This window comes from Pagrus pagrus (genome assembly GCF_965226575.1).
Source record: "Pagrus pagrus genome assembly, chromosome: 9".
Classification (NCBI taxonomy): Eukaryota; Metazoa; Chordata; class Actinopteri; order Spariformes; family Sparidae; genus Pagrus; species Pagrus pagrus.
The window spans coordinates 9,334,637-9,349,571 of NC_140193.1; the positions used below are offsets into that span (position 1 = coordinate 9,334,637).

Below are 14,935 nucleotides of genomic sequence, written 5' to 3' on the forward strand. Positions count from 1 at the left end.
GGTAGCAAAACATCCTCAGAGCAACACTCGCACAAACAATCCTCTGAGCCGGATTTATATGAATCAGCATGCAGCATAAAAACTGAATATTCAAATGACTTCCAATAATCAGGTGTTGAAAGGGTTTAAAGAGCTGATGGATTTGTCTGAGTCATGAGATTTCACACAGTGATAAATGACAAAGGCCTTGCTCTTTTGGCTAGAAGATGTAGAAAAACACACTTAAGGGAAAAAAAAAAAAAATACATGGCCACATGTGCTCAGCCACAGACAGGATGATGGAAACAGAGGAGCAAGATGGCTTTTTATAGCCCAGAAAGCACCAGCTCTGTCAGGTTTGAGGACTTCCTCTCTTCATCCTGCTCCTCATTTCGTTCACTTCTCAGCCTTCCACTGTGGCGTTTCTGGTCACTTCGGGCTCTCAGAGGCCTTGAAAAGTGCAGTAAAGCACATCTTGACCCTGAAGCAAAGTTCTGCTGACATATGCAGACCGACCGACCTTAAGTTAAACATTCTGTACTGGACAATTTCTCCTTGAAAGAGTCTAAAAAGATGACCTTGCTCTTCGATTCTCAGGACTGACACCAAAAGAAGATGTTCTGTTGTATTTTGTTACAGGTTATTCTGTTTAATTCTGCTGTAGCTGCACTGGAATGATCCCAACATCACATTACATGTATTTTTTGAAGGACCTATGACCCATCTCAAAAGTGGATTATGTCTTATACACTAGATTTTAAGTTTCTCAGCCAACCAGTTAAGTTGTAGTTTCCTTCCAAGACTTTCATGGCATTCAAGAAAAAGGTAGTATGTTATATTGACATTATCTGTATCAGTTTGTGAGTGGTTTTGCAGAACGTTATGTCACAGATAAGTTGACCTTTGGATATAAGATGTGATCACTTCACTATTTCTATCCTGGTAGACATTAATAAGCGTATGAATTCTTGATTTATGGCCAAAAATGTGTTTTGTGAGGTCACAGTGACCTTTGACCACTTAAATTTAATGAGTTCATCCTTCAGTTCAAGTAGACATTTGTGACAAATCTGAAGAAATTCCCTCAAGGAATTCCAGAGATACCGCGTTCATGAAAATGAGATGGACAGATGGACGGACAGACAACCCGAAATACATAATGCCCTCGGCCGCAGATGTCGCCTCAACGGAGATATAAAAAAACTGTGTGAGGCCGACAGGCATTGCAACAAGCCCTGCACACTTACTCACCCGTATACAAAGGCTGCATAGAAATAAACTGTTATGCCTAATTTAGTACAAAATCACTTGGCATGTCTTCAAAGAGGCAGAGGCCTCAGGCTGACCATGTGACCTGCTGAGCCCATTCAGACTATAGACAGAGTCATTGTGGGTTTGACCAACACTGTAATGTTGCCCAGATCGGCACCACAGTGGTGGGTGACACCTTCTCCTGCTCCACACCAGAAAATGAGGAGGCCACAGACTGGGAGGTTTTGGTGGAAGGGAATAAAGTTGTCATGGGTTTCTTTTTCCAGAGCAAAAGTAAACAGTTTACAGTGAAATATAACAGTTGAAAGCTAAGAGAGACATGGCTGTAGTTCATAAGATGTAGGGAAGATGAAACCGTTTTCAACTTTTTGGAGCTCACGCAACAGCGAATCAAAGCAGCACTGACATCCAACAGCAAAGGCTGAAACTAAGACCTCCTCCCACAAGAAATATATACACCTCAACACAGTGAAAAGAGCATGACAGTGATCAATCTGTCACAACGGCTCATCTCCATGTCTACGATCAGCTGACAGTGTAAACAATGGACAGCCAAAAATCCAAGAAAAGGGTTTTAACATGATTGAGCCAGAAAATCTAGTTTTTCCTACAGATTTTTTTGCATCTTCATGTGGCTTATTTCTTGTTGTAACTGCAAGATGGAGGTCTGACCTGATTCACAGAGTACATGTGCTTCATCCAACTGAAAACGAACATAACACTGATAAACTATCGATAATTTTGCCTCGATATAGCAACAGCTTGGCGGAGGAGATTAGCTGACACGAGCTTAACCCCGCAACGATGTCGGGCAAATTAGATTTCCATTAGCTTTTTACTGGTTTTGCTGTGTAATGCCAGCCTGACCCTTTGGGACGTCTTGGCCAAATTTCCACAGCCAGCTGAATCCTCAATCCACACAAATCGCTTCCAAATCTGTTTGACAGCTTGTTTGATTTCCACGTGACCAATCGCAAGCTGCCCTAACACGACTGCAGACGAGCCGCGCAGTGAAAACGGAGAACTTCAGTAGAGAAACAGCAGATTCTCGATTGTATTGCTTCAACTACGGTGTTGCTGTGTTCGACCAAATATGCAAAAATGTGCATAGACAACTTAAAATGTAATTAGAGGCCAAAAAAAAGAGGATTCAGCAGCAGTTAGACCCCGAAAGTGTGCCCCAACAAACTTTTTTGTCCTTTTTTACTGCAAACAAAAGCTACCGACCTGAAAAATAAATACAAAATATATCTTATAGTCCAAGATATAAGGCTCCATGGTGGAACAATATTTTACACTGATATGAGTCTTATCTTTTTGCCTCCATTTTGGTATGCCTCTGCTGTGTTTTTATTCAAGCTGTGTACACAGATAAAAAGCTTGATGCCAATTGTTCTGGCCATGAATAGAGAGATTTCACAACGGTATTTGGAGAGTCACCGGCAAAAGGAAACCTATAAAATCAAATCTTATTCCACGGAAGCAATAAATGAGCGAGCGGGCAATGTTTAACCAGTGTCGTGTTAAGCTATCGGCGGTGCATTGTCTTTGAAAACAAGAGGAATTCATAACCTGGTCTCTATTAATGATTGTCAGCAGGCTGAGCAGGTGCTACCACACACAACTTGGTTCAAACATTTTGAGAAATGGGGTAAATTAAAGTCTATACAGAATAATAATATATATACCGTTTCTGGCATTTTTTAAATTACATTTTTAAAAAGAAATTTTTACAGCTTCCGGTCCTGGTCAAAACCCAGGCCAAACTTTACCACGGACATTATGTTTACACTGGGAAATCTACCTACAACATACCGGAAACACAGAAACATAATTAGGCGTCAATTGTCAGCATTAGTAAATTTGCAAATTAAACACCCAGCTCTGTTCTGGATCTATAAGCTCGAGGGAAGACAGAGACTGGAATTGTGTGCGTTTCTCACAGAAGAAGTCAGCGGGAGAGTGCTGCCTCTATGCATAAATGTAGCAATTGATTACAAATGGTTGCATTATCCAATTTAACACATTTGCATTTCATTCTAGGGTTGAAGAGGTGGGTGGGAGAAGGAACACACACACAAACGCACACAAACACACTCATTTCTCTCGAGGTTCACCGAGCTCACCATTACGCCAACACACATGCTGGAGAGGACTCGCTCTACCCACCTGAGTCAAAATGCCACTCCGACGAGTGCCCACTTAAATCTACCTACGTACAGGTTCTGTTCTCCTTGAAAACAGTCCTTTTTATGTAATAACAAAACAGTGGGCACGTGGCAGCCTGTTACCAAACAACAGCAGATGTAATGGATAACAAAAATGGGACGAATGTACAAATCCAAAAAGATGTGTACTATTTTATAGAGACTTTCTTAAAACTAACATCCATATTCCTTTATTACTACAACTATTGTAGGATAGTGTGTAAGATCAACACAAGGTGAGGAGCAAATAGACACATTATCTTACGAGATGTACCCCTTTTACTTAAAAACAGAACAGGAAAACAGGAAATGCAAACACAGGTATGATGCCATAATGCAGTAAATGGATCCAAAGTCCAGCCTCACCACAGATAGAGCGGTAAGTTACCATGGATCTTTTATCTTAAACCTGCTTGTAAAACAACACCCAGTCTTATGCCTAATGATCGGATTTAAAATGAATCCCAACCCAACTGAATGGGCAGTTGGGAGTTTCACGTTGCAGAATACAGCCTCATTCATTTGTTCTCACAAACTTGGAGGCGGTTTGATAGAAAGATGCCTGTAATAACGCCAGAGTGACAAATGCTGAACACGACTGCTGTTCATGTACGATTGTTCTCGCACTGGGAAATTTAGCTCAATACAAGACTACAGCAAAAAAACACATGTTTTTTATAACCTGTTGAGAAGCCACACATCATTATAGAATAATAAGCACAATATACTCAAGAAGTGTACTTAAAGGGTTACTCCACCAAGTTTATATATTAAAGTGTGTTTACAGGTCTTGAGGAGAAACTACTGCATATGTGAAAAAAGTAGTATGAAGCTTTCTGTGGCTCCAGAGGAAACTGCATGTAATCTGATAAATTGCCTCCTGTGATGTCACTCAGTGGCTACATTGCATTGTGGGTAATGTAGGCACCGAGTTTTGTAAAGGAAGAAGAATAAAAAAGATGATATCTCTGGTTCTGCTGTATCGATTTGTTTCTAAACTGTCCATAATGAGTTTGAAGTGCAATGCTGTGGCAACTACATTTCCCACAATGCAATTTAGCCACTGAGTGACATCTTTCCATTACATGCAGCTTCCTCTGGAGCCACAAAAGGCTTTACACTACTTTTTTCACATATGCATTAGCACTCCTCAAGCATTAGAATTACCTTGGTGGAATTACCCTTTAAGTGCAATTTTGAGGAAATCTAATTGAGTATTTCCATTTTCTGCAACTCTATACTTCCTCTCCACTGCTTTTATTTGATTACTTCACTCATTACTATGAAGACTATCCATAGGCTATTATTTGTGACACGTAACCAATCAGATAGTGTTGTGCGCAGGGAATTTAGTGAGCTCACAGACAGAGGAAGAAAGCTGCTTCAGAGCCAAATATTTCATTTTAAATCAATATAGTTCACTGGCACTCTGACAAAGAAAAAAATACTGATGCGGATAATCGAAAAATACTGAATATCGCCCCCAATAATCAGTATAATGTACATAGACATTACTTAGGATGAGATTGTTGGAGGGGATGCCTCTGGTGTGATGCTGATCGGGTAGGCACTCAACACAATTAGCTCACTCCCACACCTAACCTCTGAACTACTTCTGTGCTTTTGACACAGAGGGTACTGCGGTTATAGCAATAATTGATTTAATGCAATCAATGCTTCGTGGTCAAGTCAAGCATGCACACTGTATACACTGCACATTCTGCAAAACTCCAGAGATACGACAGACTCTGTTTACAGTAGAGTCATTGTTTAGTTGTACAAGAGCAAAGGTAAAAACCAAAGCGAATGGAAATCAACATACGGCTAACATAACATGCTATGATGAGGCACAGCATGCCGTAGTATTTTTCACTGTCAAAACTCTATAATAAAGCAGATCTCACAGTCAGGCTGTCATGGTCGTGTGCATGGCAGCTGAGAACTCTGACATACGCCTTGCACGGGGCCTCTCTGCTCCATTAGCCAGTCACGATGCACCCCTGTAGCCAGTGCTCCAGTGGCACAAGGTATTGAGTACTGAGAGAGCGTCGGGGGTCGCAATACCTCATTAAACATTGGGGAAATGCGATCCTACCCTAGAGACACGGGGCTATAGCCTGTCCGCACACACTCCCCTCAATCTGTGTGTCTGGCTTGGGTGGCACGGGACGTACAAAAGATGACTCCTGGCCATCTGTAATGCCGCTCTGCGCAGAGAAAGGCCGCTGATTAGTTCGCGTCTAATGACTCGACAGTGTGTAGACGGGAGGGAAACACCTGCCGGTTAATTATGAGGCGCCTCATCTGGGCAGAAAGCAGTTTGCTAAATTGGCCGGCTGAGGAAATGATGGACAAATGAGCGGTCCTCAGCTGGGTTTACACTCAGGGTTTTTTTTTTTTTTGAGAATCAAGATATTCAAAATGAAAACCGTTCAAAAGCCTTCCAAATATCACAAAAATGTGACTGAAGGTCAAATCTCTGGATACAATTTGGGGAATTATTGTCATCTACAAAAAAAGCTGGTACATGCATTCTCATCAACACATTTTTTCTTCCATTTTTCTTCAGTCGAGTTGATGAAAATGTACCCAGATTGCGTTTTTCATGTTGTGACATTTTCAGACTTCACTTGACAACTGAAAGAAAAACATCTGCCGTCTCATTTTCTTAAGTAATCAATGTGTATTGTACTGGTCTCTGGCCTGGGAAAGACCCACCGTTTATCTACAATAACTCTAATTAAGATGGAACTTAACAAGCAATTAGTCGACAAACAACTTCAGAGATAGGGGACCAGCTGCAGTTCTCCCTCCAGCTGATGTACACACACACACACACACACACACACACACACACACACACACACACACACACACACACACACACACACACACACACACACACACACACACACACACACACACACACACACACACACACACACACACACACACACATTCCTCTATTTGTCTTCGACGTACAAGAGCAGGTGTGATGAACACCTGCACACACTCACTGGTCCTTTGCACAAAAACACACAAAAGCATCCTTGAAGATTCAGACACGCACACGCAGGCTGAACCAGTGATGATGATGTGACAGCATTAATCAAAAGCAACAAAACTAATCCCGCTCCGGCACCTTTTCCTGACTTTAATCAATAACCTTAAGCTACGATAATCCTTCATCTCATCCAAACAGACTGTCCAGGATGCTCACACAATTCCCACAACAGCCAGTTTGACAATGACTGAGTATTCATGCACAGACTGTGCTGTGTGTTCTGAGGAAAGAGAGGACGGCTGATTGTTTTAGGGACAGCATGCGTTTGACACATCAGCTGACGTGCTGTTACAGCGGGTCCGACTATATCAGCACATTGTTCTGCCAGGAAGTCAGACAAAACAGACTTGTGGCATTCAGACACAGCGTTGTCCGTGACAAGGTTAGGCAAAAGTTTTTTAAACTTCAGTCTGCAGGTGGGTGCTGCTGATCGACACGTCGGTGTTGTTGACACTGTGTGTGTGCACGTATGCCAGGCTTGAAGGGGGTTGAGCAGTTATCCGTTGCTTGTTAATTGTTGTGTAAAATATCTCTGCAGTAACAGTAACGTGAGAAATGCAATGAAGAAGAAACATATGCTAAAGAAGAACGGCATTAAAAGGGAGATGCAGTGATTTATACAAAATTCTCTGATTCCAGCTTCTTAAATAAGAATGTTTTCTTTTCTCTCTCTTTTTTTTTACTCCTCTATGACACTAAACTGAATATCTTTGTGTTGTGAACCAAAGATGACATTTGAGGACTTTATGTGGGGCTTTGGGAAACACTGATAAACATATTTGATTTCCCATCAGGCTGGTAGTTTATGATCTACACAAACAATCCCATGACAAAAGTTTCTTTTTGTAAATTAGCGCAACTTTTTTCCATAAGCTTTAGCCAACTTTCATCCTGATAACCATCATTACATGTTTTTAAAAAGGTTTATACGCAAAGAAATATTCTTTCAGCTGACCATTCAAGGCTAATTTTATCATAACTTTTAATAATACTTAATTTATTCAACGTAAAATCACCTGATATTGATTTTTTTTCCGTAACGCCAAACCTCTATGTTCGAATATTTGCTTTTAATGGATGTTGAGTTATCCAACATTAAACATAACAGTGTGTACAGTTTTCCCATACAGCCCAATATCTTCAGGAGCTCGCACCCGAGTGAACTGCTTTGGCCTTGACTGATGCAACCTGTTCTGAGCTGCTTATTTTATACCATTCAAGTGTCTAATGAGGATCAAAGACAGGAAGAGGAAGATTCCTGGGGACCTCCTGTTGTTCCTTTAATTAAAGGCCAACACTGATCCCCTTCAGTCACTGTGGTGATAATGCCCCTCAGCCAGTTGAAGCTCAGCCATGCAAAAAACCGGGTCATGAAAAACAGAACCTTTTCTGGCTTGGAAACCTCATGAGGAGTTTTTTTATTTAAAAATACTGACAGGACACTTGATTCCTTTGCTTTTCAGTGGCCAAATAAAACAGTTCGCACACTTGAAAGCTACAACTAAACATTTGGCGCAAATCGAACCTCCTGTATTGCCCAATAAATCCATTACAGTTTACATTTTTGTGGGCTCAAATCAATGTGAAGATCAGTGAGGGATCTAAACAAGGGAAAAGTGGAGAAAATGACTCGCTTTGACAAACATGGAGACATGCAAACATGGAGCGGCGATCAGCATTACTTGTAATGCATACCTGCTGCTCTGATTTGAATACCAGTCAAGTCAAATATATTCAAATCCAAATGTGTTTCCAAACCACAGCAATCCAGCTGCTTCTAGGTTTAATTATTCAAAAAAAGTTTATGTAAAGTTTGAAAAGAAAAGAAAAAAAAATGTTGTCTCTTGTCAATACAGCAAAAGTTAACAAGGTGAGGATAGAAGTCCTGTTTCTGCATGGGGACATGCATGGGGATAGTTAGCTTATCACTAGCTTAGCTTCATTGTGTGCCATCTAATATCTCAGATAATTTCTCAGGTATCTGTGCATTTAACTTGGAAATAAAACAGACATGGTAGATTAAAGGAGCAGCTAGCTCAACAGTTAGCCATTTCAGGGTTAGCTTATCGTCAACTGTGGAAGCAGGTGGACATAACTAGCTTAGCTTCATTGTGTGCCCTCTTACATCTACATTAATTTGTAGATTAGAAGAGTTATGTGTGTATTTAACTTGGAAATAAAACCGACATTGTAGTTTCAAGGTGCAGCTAGCTTAACAGTTAGCTGCACACAGCGGCCTACCTGGAGGTCTTGTCCCCAATGCTGTAGCCAGGTGCTAGCTTAGCATTAACAAAGCTCAATCTCAGATGTCGCCATTTGTAACCAATTTATGAGCTAACAAGATACAAGACATAAACATAATGTGTAAGAGCTGAATAACAAGTGTTTTCCTCTGACAGGCTAGCTGTTTCTGCCTGCTTTAGTGCTAACCAACGCTAAATCACAGTGGCTAGCTGCATGTGAAATTGCAGCGGTTTAATTGTGGTAATGCTACAGCCATTTTGTTTGCTAAATGTCATGGAGTCAAGACTAACTGATGCATTTGACAGGACTGAGGGGTTTAACATTGCTTGAGGGAGATCAATGCAAAGCCACAAAGCTTGGTCCAGATGGCCCGACCAGAGGATTAAGATCAATTCATGTAGCATGTTGAAACAATCTGCCTTTGACTGGCAGTTTAGGTCTCGTACAAGAGCTTGTCCCATTAAAAGAGGCTTAATCTTCTTTACTTAAAGACTAATGGTAAGATGACTTTTAACATGTTTAGAGGATGCACATTTCAGTCAATGGAAAGAGTTGAGGAGGGAGGGACATTGCAGGATTCATTCAAGGGCTCTTTAAAATCTATATGTAATATTATTTTCTGGTTTTGTGGTATACTGCAGTTGGTACCCGAGCCACCCTGGTTTAGCACGGCTCTGTGGATTCACAGATGGCTCAGATGTTTGTCTAGGTTTTTAAGGTTTCAGCCACATCAAGTGGAACAGCTCGTGCCGACAGCAAAGAAACCGAGTCCGTCATCTCTTATTCAATAGCTTAAAGTTAGCAGCTTTGAAAAATGACCATATCTGTGTTTTTTTTGCTTGTTTAACTAACAAATTTTAACTTTGCTCCATTGCCTTTTAAAGGCTGCCTCTGGTTTCAGTTCATGTCAGCGCGGTATGAAAATGATCTTGTAACGACGTAGACAAATTGTCGGGCGTTTAGCCTTTAGCCTTCTGTAACTATCCAAATGATCTTAACTGTGGTAACGCAGTTCAGTTCAGAGGCCATTTTTTAAAAATGCTTTCCCGCTGCCAAAACAGCCATACCTGCCAACATAAGGCTGTGAAATAGAGGGAGATTCGGTAAGTTGCCTAGCATCATAATGCAGGACTACGGTCTGCAGGGTGGAGGCAAGAGAAGTGGGAAAGGGAAGCCTCGCACCAAGTTGAGTGACATTTCGAAGCGTATTTCTTCTTCTTGGGACCTGTTTTATCCATTTTCAGCCACAAACTGAGCGCCATCTGAGGGCTTAAGTGAGCGCCTCTGCCTCTGGGTTGCCAGGTAAATCAAGACACCTCCTTAAAGACTTGATGCGTTCTTTTAAAAACATCACACTGTGTAGCTGACCATGACGAACCCTCCTTGTACACACCAGTACTCCCCACCAGCATACAAAAGGAAAGGAGAAGCAAAAGAGGCACTGACAAACAAAAAAAAAAGGGGCGAAACAACCCGAAACTGTGTCATGTCAACTCTGTAGCTGGCTATAAATTAAAGCCAAAAGAAGTCGCTTTTGTCTGCAGGGAGTACGTCTGTTCTGGGACGAGGCCACTCTCGCTCTTTCAGCCGGGCCCTCTGAGGGGCTTTGCTGCAGCCTAGAGACACAGCAGGCTAATTGACGAGCGCTGGGCTTTGTTTTATCTTGGCATCCTAACAGCAATGCTGACTTAATGTTGCCAGTGGACAGATGGCATGCCACGGTGCTGAATGGCCCCGGCAGAAGCAAGCGGGCCTGGCTCGCCATACAGGAGCTGGTGTCCCTCCTCCTTCTTTACCCCACCTGATTAGCAACTGGGAACCAAAATTGATAATCCTTACAGAGGTGTTGCAACACACCGTATCTTCAACAGACAGATGACGGTAGTTTCTTGCTCAAAGAAATCAGTCTAACGAATCCCTGAAAAACCCCTCTTCTCAGGTGCCAACCGAATTTTAAATCTCGCTGTCAAACTTTAAGAGCCGGAGCCTTAAGCGAGACATAAAATTTACATGTAGGTGGTTTTGGTGAGGATGTGGGTTTGTGGACTCACATGTGCGGACTAAGCTCATAGAAGTTCCTGTTGCGATACTCCTCCACTTTGTCTGGCGTGTAGATGGGCAGGGACCTGTAGGGGTTCATGGAGATCACCACACTGCCGATGTACGTCTGCGGGGAGAAGAGAAAAAACTGAGTGTGAATCCATGTGGCATTTTAAGTGTTTTACACAGACTGACAGGAGCACCGGTTTCAACAACATCTGTCCATTTCGGTGTTAATTGTTAAGTCTAGGTGGGAGGAATTCTGCCTCCGTCAGCTTTTCACAGCTGGGCATTCTTAATACGTTGTTGGGGCATGCAATGCCTGAAGTTAAACTGAAGAGACATAAAAAACTTTGGAAAAGTTTGGAATCTTGTGGGCTGTGCAGTAAACACAGACTGCAAAGCGGTCAAGGTGCTGAGGAGGATTTCAGTAAGTGTGCGTGCTGACATACCGACGCCTGACGGGCCTGGATACGAGCAGCTGGTGTGACAAAAACACCTTAAACTCCAAATAAACTGAGAAAGCTTTCATATCTAATATATCAGCAGTGGGGTTTTAATCAAAAATCTGCAAACAAAGTTTCACATTTTTACATAAAAGAACACCTTTATGTAACAGTCACACAGATAACACTTGTCAGATATTTCTGAAAGCGAACGGAGCAGCCATCATCTTCATCATCCTCCCACGCTCAAAACAAAAGCCCAGATAGCACTTTCCAAACATCAACCTGAAACATTTTTCTTTGCCTTTCCGCGGTAATGGCTGTTGCATAACCCACTCTGACAAGAGTGGAGCACGGCCTTCCCTGTGGCAGCACCACAACCTCCCACAGCCTCTCGTTCAATAGCCCACCGGAGGCAGAAATGAGGCCTTTTCAAGTGCAGAGGACGGACACAAAAGGGAGAGAGAGCGCGTAATGTAAACAGAGCGTCACGTGTTAATGAGTGGTTCTGTTGACCGAAGGCAGAACACATGTTTTAGTCTCTGCGGATAGTTAAGTAAATCACAGCTTGAAAAGGATCTCATGTTTATTTCATCAATCTTCTGACGGATCACATCAGGAAATTGGTATCAAAAAGGCTCGTTACTGGCACCATTAAAAACAGAGATGAACTCGGGGCTTTCAAGCCTTTTCACACCGAATCCAAAATAAGTTTATAGTCTGTAAACAAATAATCAAAAAAGCACAAAAGGTGAGGCTTTCAAGCACATTATCTTTTCAAACACATGTGGTGCAATTAGTTTCAGGTGCTAAGCAGGAAAAAAGTGAAACCTACAAATAAAACTGGGAGATTTTATGTTTTCTCATGAAGGTTTCTTCATCATTTTGGACCTTTTCCACTGCAGAAAAAGTCTAACAGGATTTCATCCAAAACTCAGCGAGTATCATGTCTGTCAGCAGAGATCGATCTGTATGCAGACACTGTCCACACCGCCCAGGTACCTGGTCATTTTCTGTCTTTATGTCTTCTTCTGCACCACTACACCTGCTGCTCTGTTACTTCTAAAGCTCCATCTGTTCAGTCACTGTAATTGTAGCGGCATGGATGATGCGCCACATCCCCAAAAACTGCATAAATGAAAGCTTTCTCAGCTTTTTTAACCGCAATTCTCAAAATCCATAATTTCAGCATGACAGTTTTGCAGCGTGTGTACAGGACTGCATAAATATGACTTCTGTTAATCTGGAAATGGGCAGCTGCTGTGGTCTAGGGCTATGGTTGATTTAAAAAAGAAATGGGTGGGGCTGAAACCTCAGCAGTTATGTACAAAACATACGGTGAGTGATCTCTTCATTTGTCATGACAAAAACCTTTTTAAAAACGACTTATGTAGACGCTGGTCACACAGATTGAGATTGATCATCCTGTTGCAGTTTTGGTGTGAAGAGGAAATGACGGCGATACACCTAATCGTGCAACTCACAATGCAGAGCTAATGTTTAAAAAAGGAGGAGTTAAATAAACATGTGAGAAACGCTTATTGTATTCTTCTTCCACAGAGGAAGAAAAGAAAGTCAGGCACAAGAAGCAGGGCAAGATTTAAGAGGGCGAGTTTTAGTCTCTTTGATTTTTCCACAGAGTTATTGGATACATGATGCGCTGTCCCTCTGGAAAACAAAGCCATGTTTCTTCTGCTCTGAGCTGTCATATGATAGTTCGGGGTGGGGGTTGGGGCCATTTGTAAGGAATGATGCCACATGAGGGGAAAATACATTCACATGCAAGGATTGCTCACCACAGATTTATTGGATAAGTACAGGCTCCAGCGCTTTCCTAGGTCATCACTCTTTAGGTGCAGCTTATGCTACAAAAAAAGCTTCCATTATAGACTTCAAACCATGTGATTTACCTCTCCATGAATATGCCACTTTGTACTTTCACTTCATATTCACCTAAAAATGTAACACCATAAATATTAAGATGCTGTGCCAGCGCATAATAACATTAAAAAGACACAGCTGAGCGTGTTTAACTAGCGCCACAATATTTAGGTCAGCACCACACAGGAAATAAAAAAGCTCTGAGCTTATAGTTTTGGACAGAAAATTGAGGGCATCTGAAATGTGAAAACACCATTCCCATTCCTCAGCAGGATGTGGGCTGCATCTCGGCAAAATATCTAGCGCGCCGCTAAGGCAATCATCACTATATGAGGTGACATCATCCCTTGGGCCCTGAGCCCTGTGAGCCAACAGCAACCAGAGTGGAGCTGTAATCATCTTGGCTTACGTCTAGAGCAGCCAACCTGCAGAGAAGAAAAATCATGGAGTGCCATCGCACAAAGCCCAGAACCAATTCGCTGATGCGGGCATGATAGTTCAACAGCCCTCTTCTTATACAGATAGACATCCAGTCGGCCATCCTGCCAGCCCCTTCTTGTCCCTGAGCTCTGGATTTCATGCCTCATTTGAAAAGGCATCATCTACATTCTTTGGTGGAGTGATTTATTGATTGGTTGGTTGCTTGCTGTGGTCTCTGTATGCCACCTCTGTAGCCAAAACTAAAACGAGTGAGTGAGTGAGCGGAAGAACAATAGAGTTCCTTAGGGAAGCCGTTTATATCCGTCTTGGAGGCAGGGACCGGCAGAGGAGTAGTTATACAACACAATACACACCACTCAAATGAGGTTCAGTTATATTAATGCAGTCATTATGTCAACATTAAGTGGCAGACTTACGTAGATCTCATTGTGGTCAAAGCGGTTCTTCAGATTCGCGATGAATGAGTCTTCAGACAGGGGTTCTAGGAGGACCATGTCTCCGACCCCGATCATGTTGTCTAGAAGTGACGTCTTCACCTCCATTTTGGCTGCCGGTGTCCCCCCCTGGAGAGAAATACAGAGGAAGGAAGAGACACGTCACACACTGTAGAAGTTAAAGAGGTATCCTAAGAAGACTGAACCACTAGTAGCACTATGAAACGGCATGAATTTGGCATTACAGCCGTCGTCTTCTTGGTTTTTGGAGCCAGAAGTGACAATATTTGGACCAGATTGTGGATCTCGCCATAAAGCATAGCCTTCTTTGTTATCCATTTTACTCTAAATGGGACCATCATTTACCAAATGAACATGGTGCTGTAATGAGGAAGACTTTAAACTTACAATTAAGACCATGAACTCGTTTGGAAACAATTCACAGAGGTTATAAATCAAGAGAGTGTAGGGTCATTTTCTCATAAGCTTACATGCAATAGGACTTCTTTTTGAAACCAGTGGAGCGGCCCCCCGCTGGCCATTAGAAAGAATGCAAGTTGAAGGCACTTCTGCAATGGTTTTAGCCTCTAGCCACTTTGTAGGATGATAGTCCGATAGTAAACAACACCAACACTCCCAATCCGGGCAGGGTCCACTAATATGATCACTAACTGCACGATTAACTGTGCTTACTAGCTAACGGCAGCTACAGTTAGCAGCAGTTAGCTGTTACATTGGTGATATGCTGCCCCCCCATTTGTTTGGAGGTCCTCAGGTAGCCAATTCTTGCATATTGCACCTTTATGCACACACAGATGTAAAAAATGCATGATTTGAAATATCTTAAGCTTTGCATATGTTTTATGATGAAGAAAAAGTACTTGTACACAATGTGTTTTGGTGGGAAACACTTGCTTAACAAAAGAA

General features: G+C 42.1%; 1 protein-coding gene across 3 annotated transcripts in view; it reads right to left on the reverse strand.

Annotated features, from left to right (window-relative positions):
• myo1b (myosin IB) overlaps window positions 1-14,935 on the reverse strand; it is a 69,490-nt gene that overhangs the window by 44,228 nt on the left and 10,327 nt on the right. For all 3 annotated transcript variants that reach the window (XM_084361130.1, XM_084361129.1, XM_084361128.1), the window contains exons 2-3: window positions 13,991-14,137; window positions 10,818-10,933 (exon numbers count right to left, since the gene is read on the reverse strand). In XM_084361130.1, coding sequence (XP_084217256.1) covers window positions 10,818-10,933; window positions 13,991-14,116 — 242 coding nt within the window. In that variant the 5' untranslated portion in view covers window positions 14,117-14,137. The remainder of the gene's footprint in view (window positions 1-10,817; window positions 10,934-13,990; window positions 14,138-14,935) is intronic.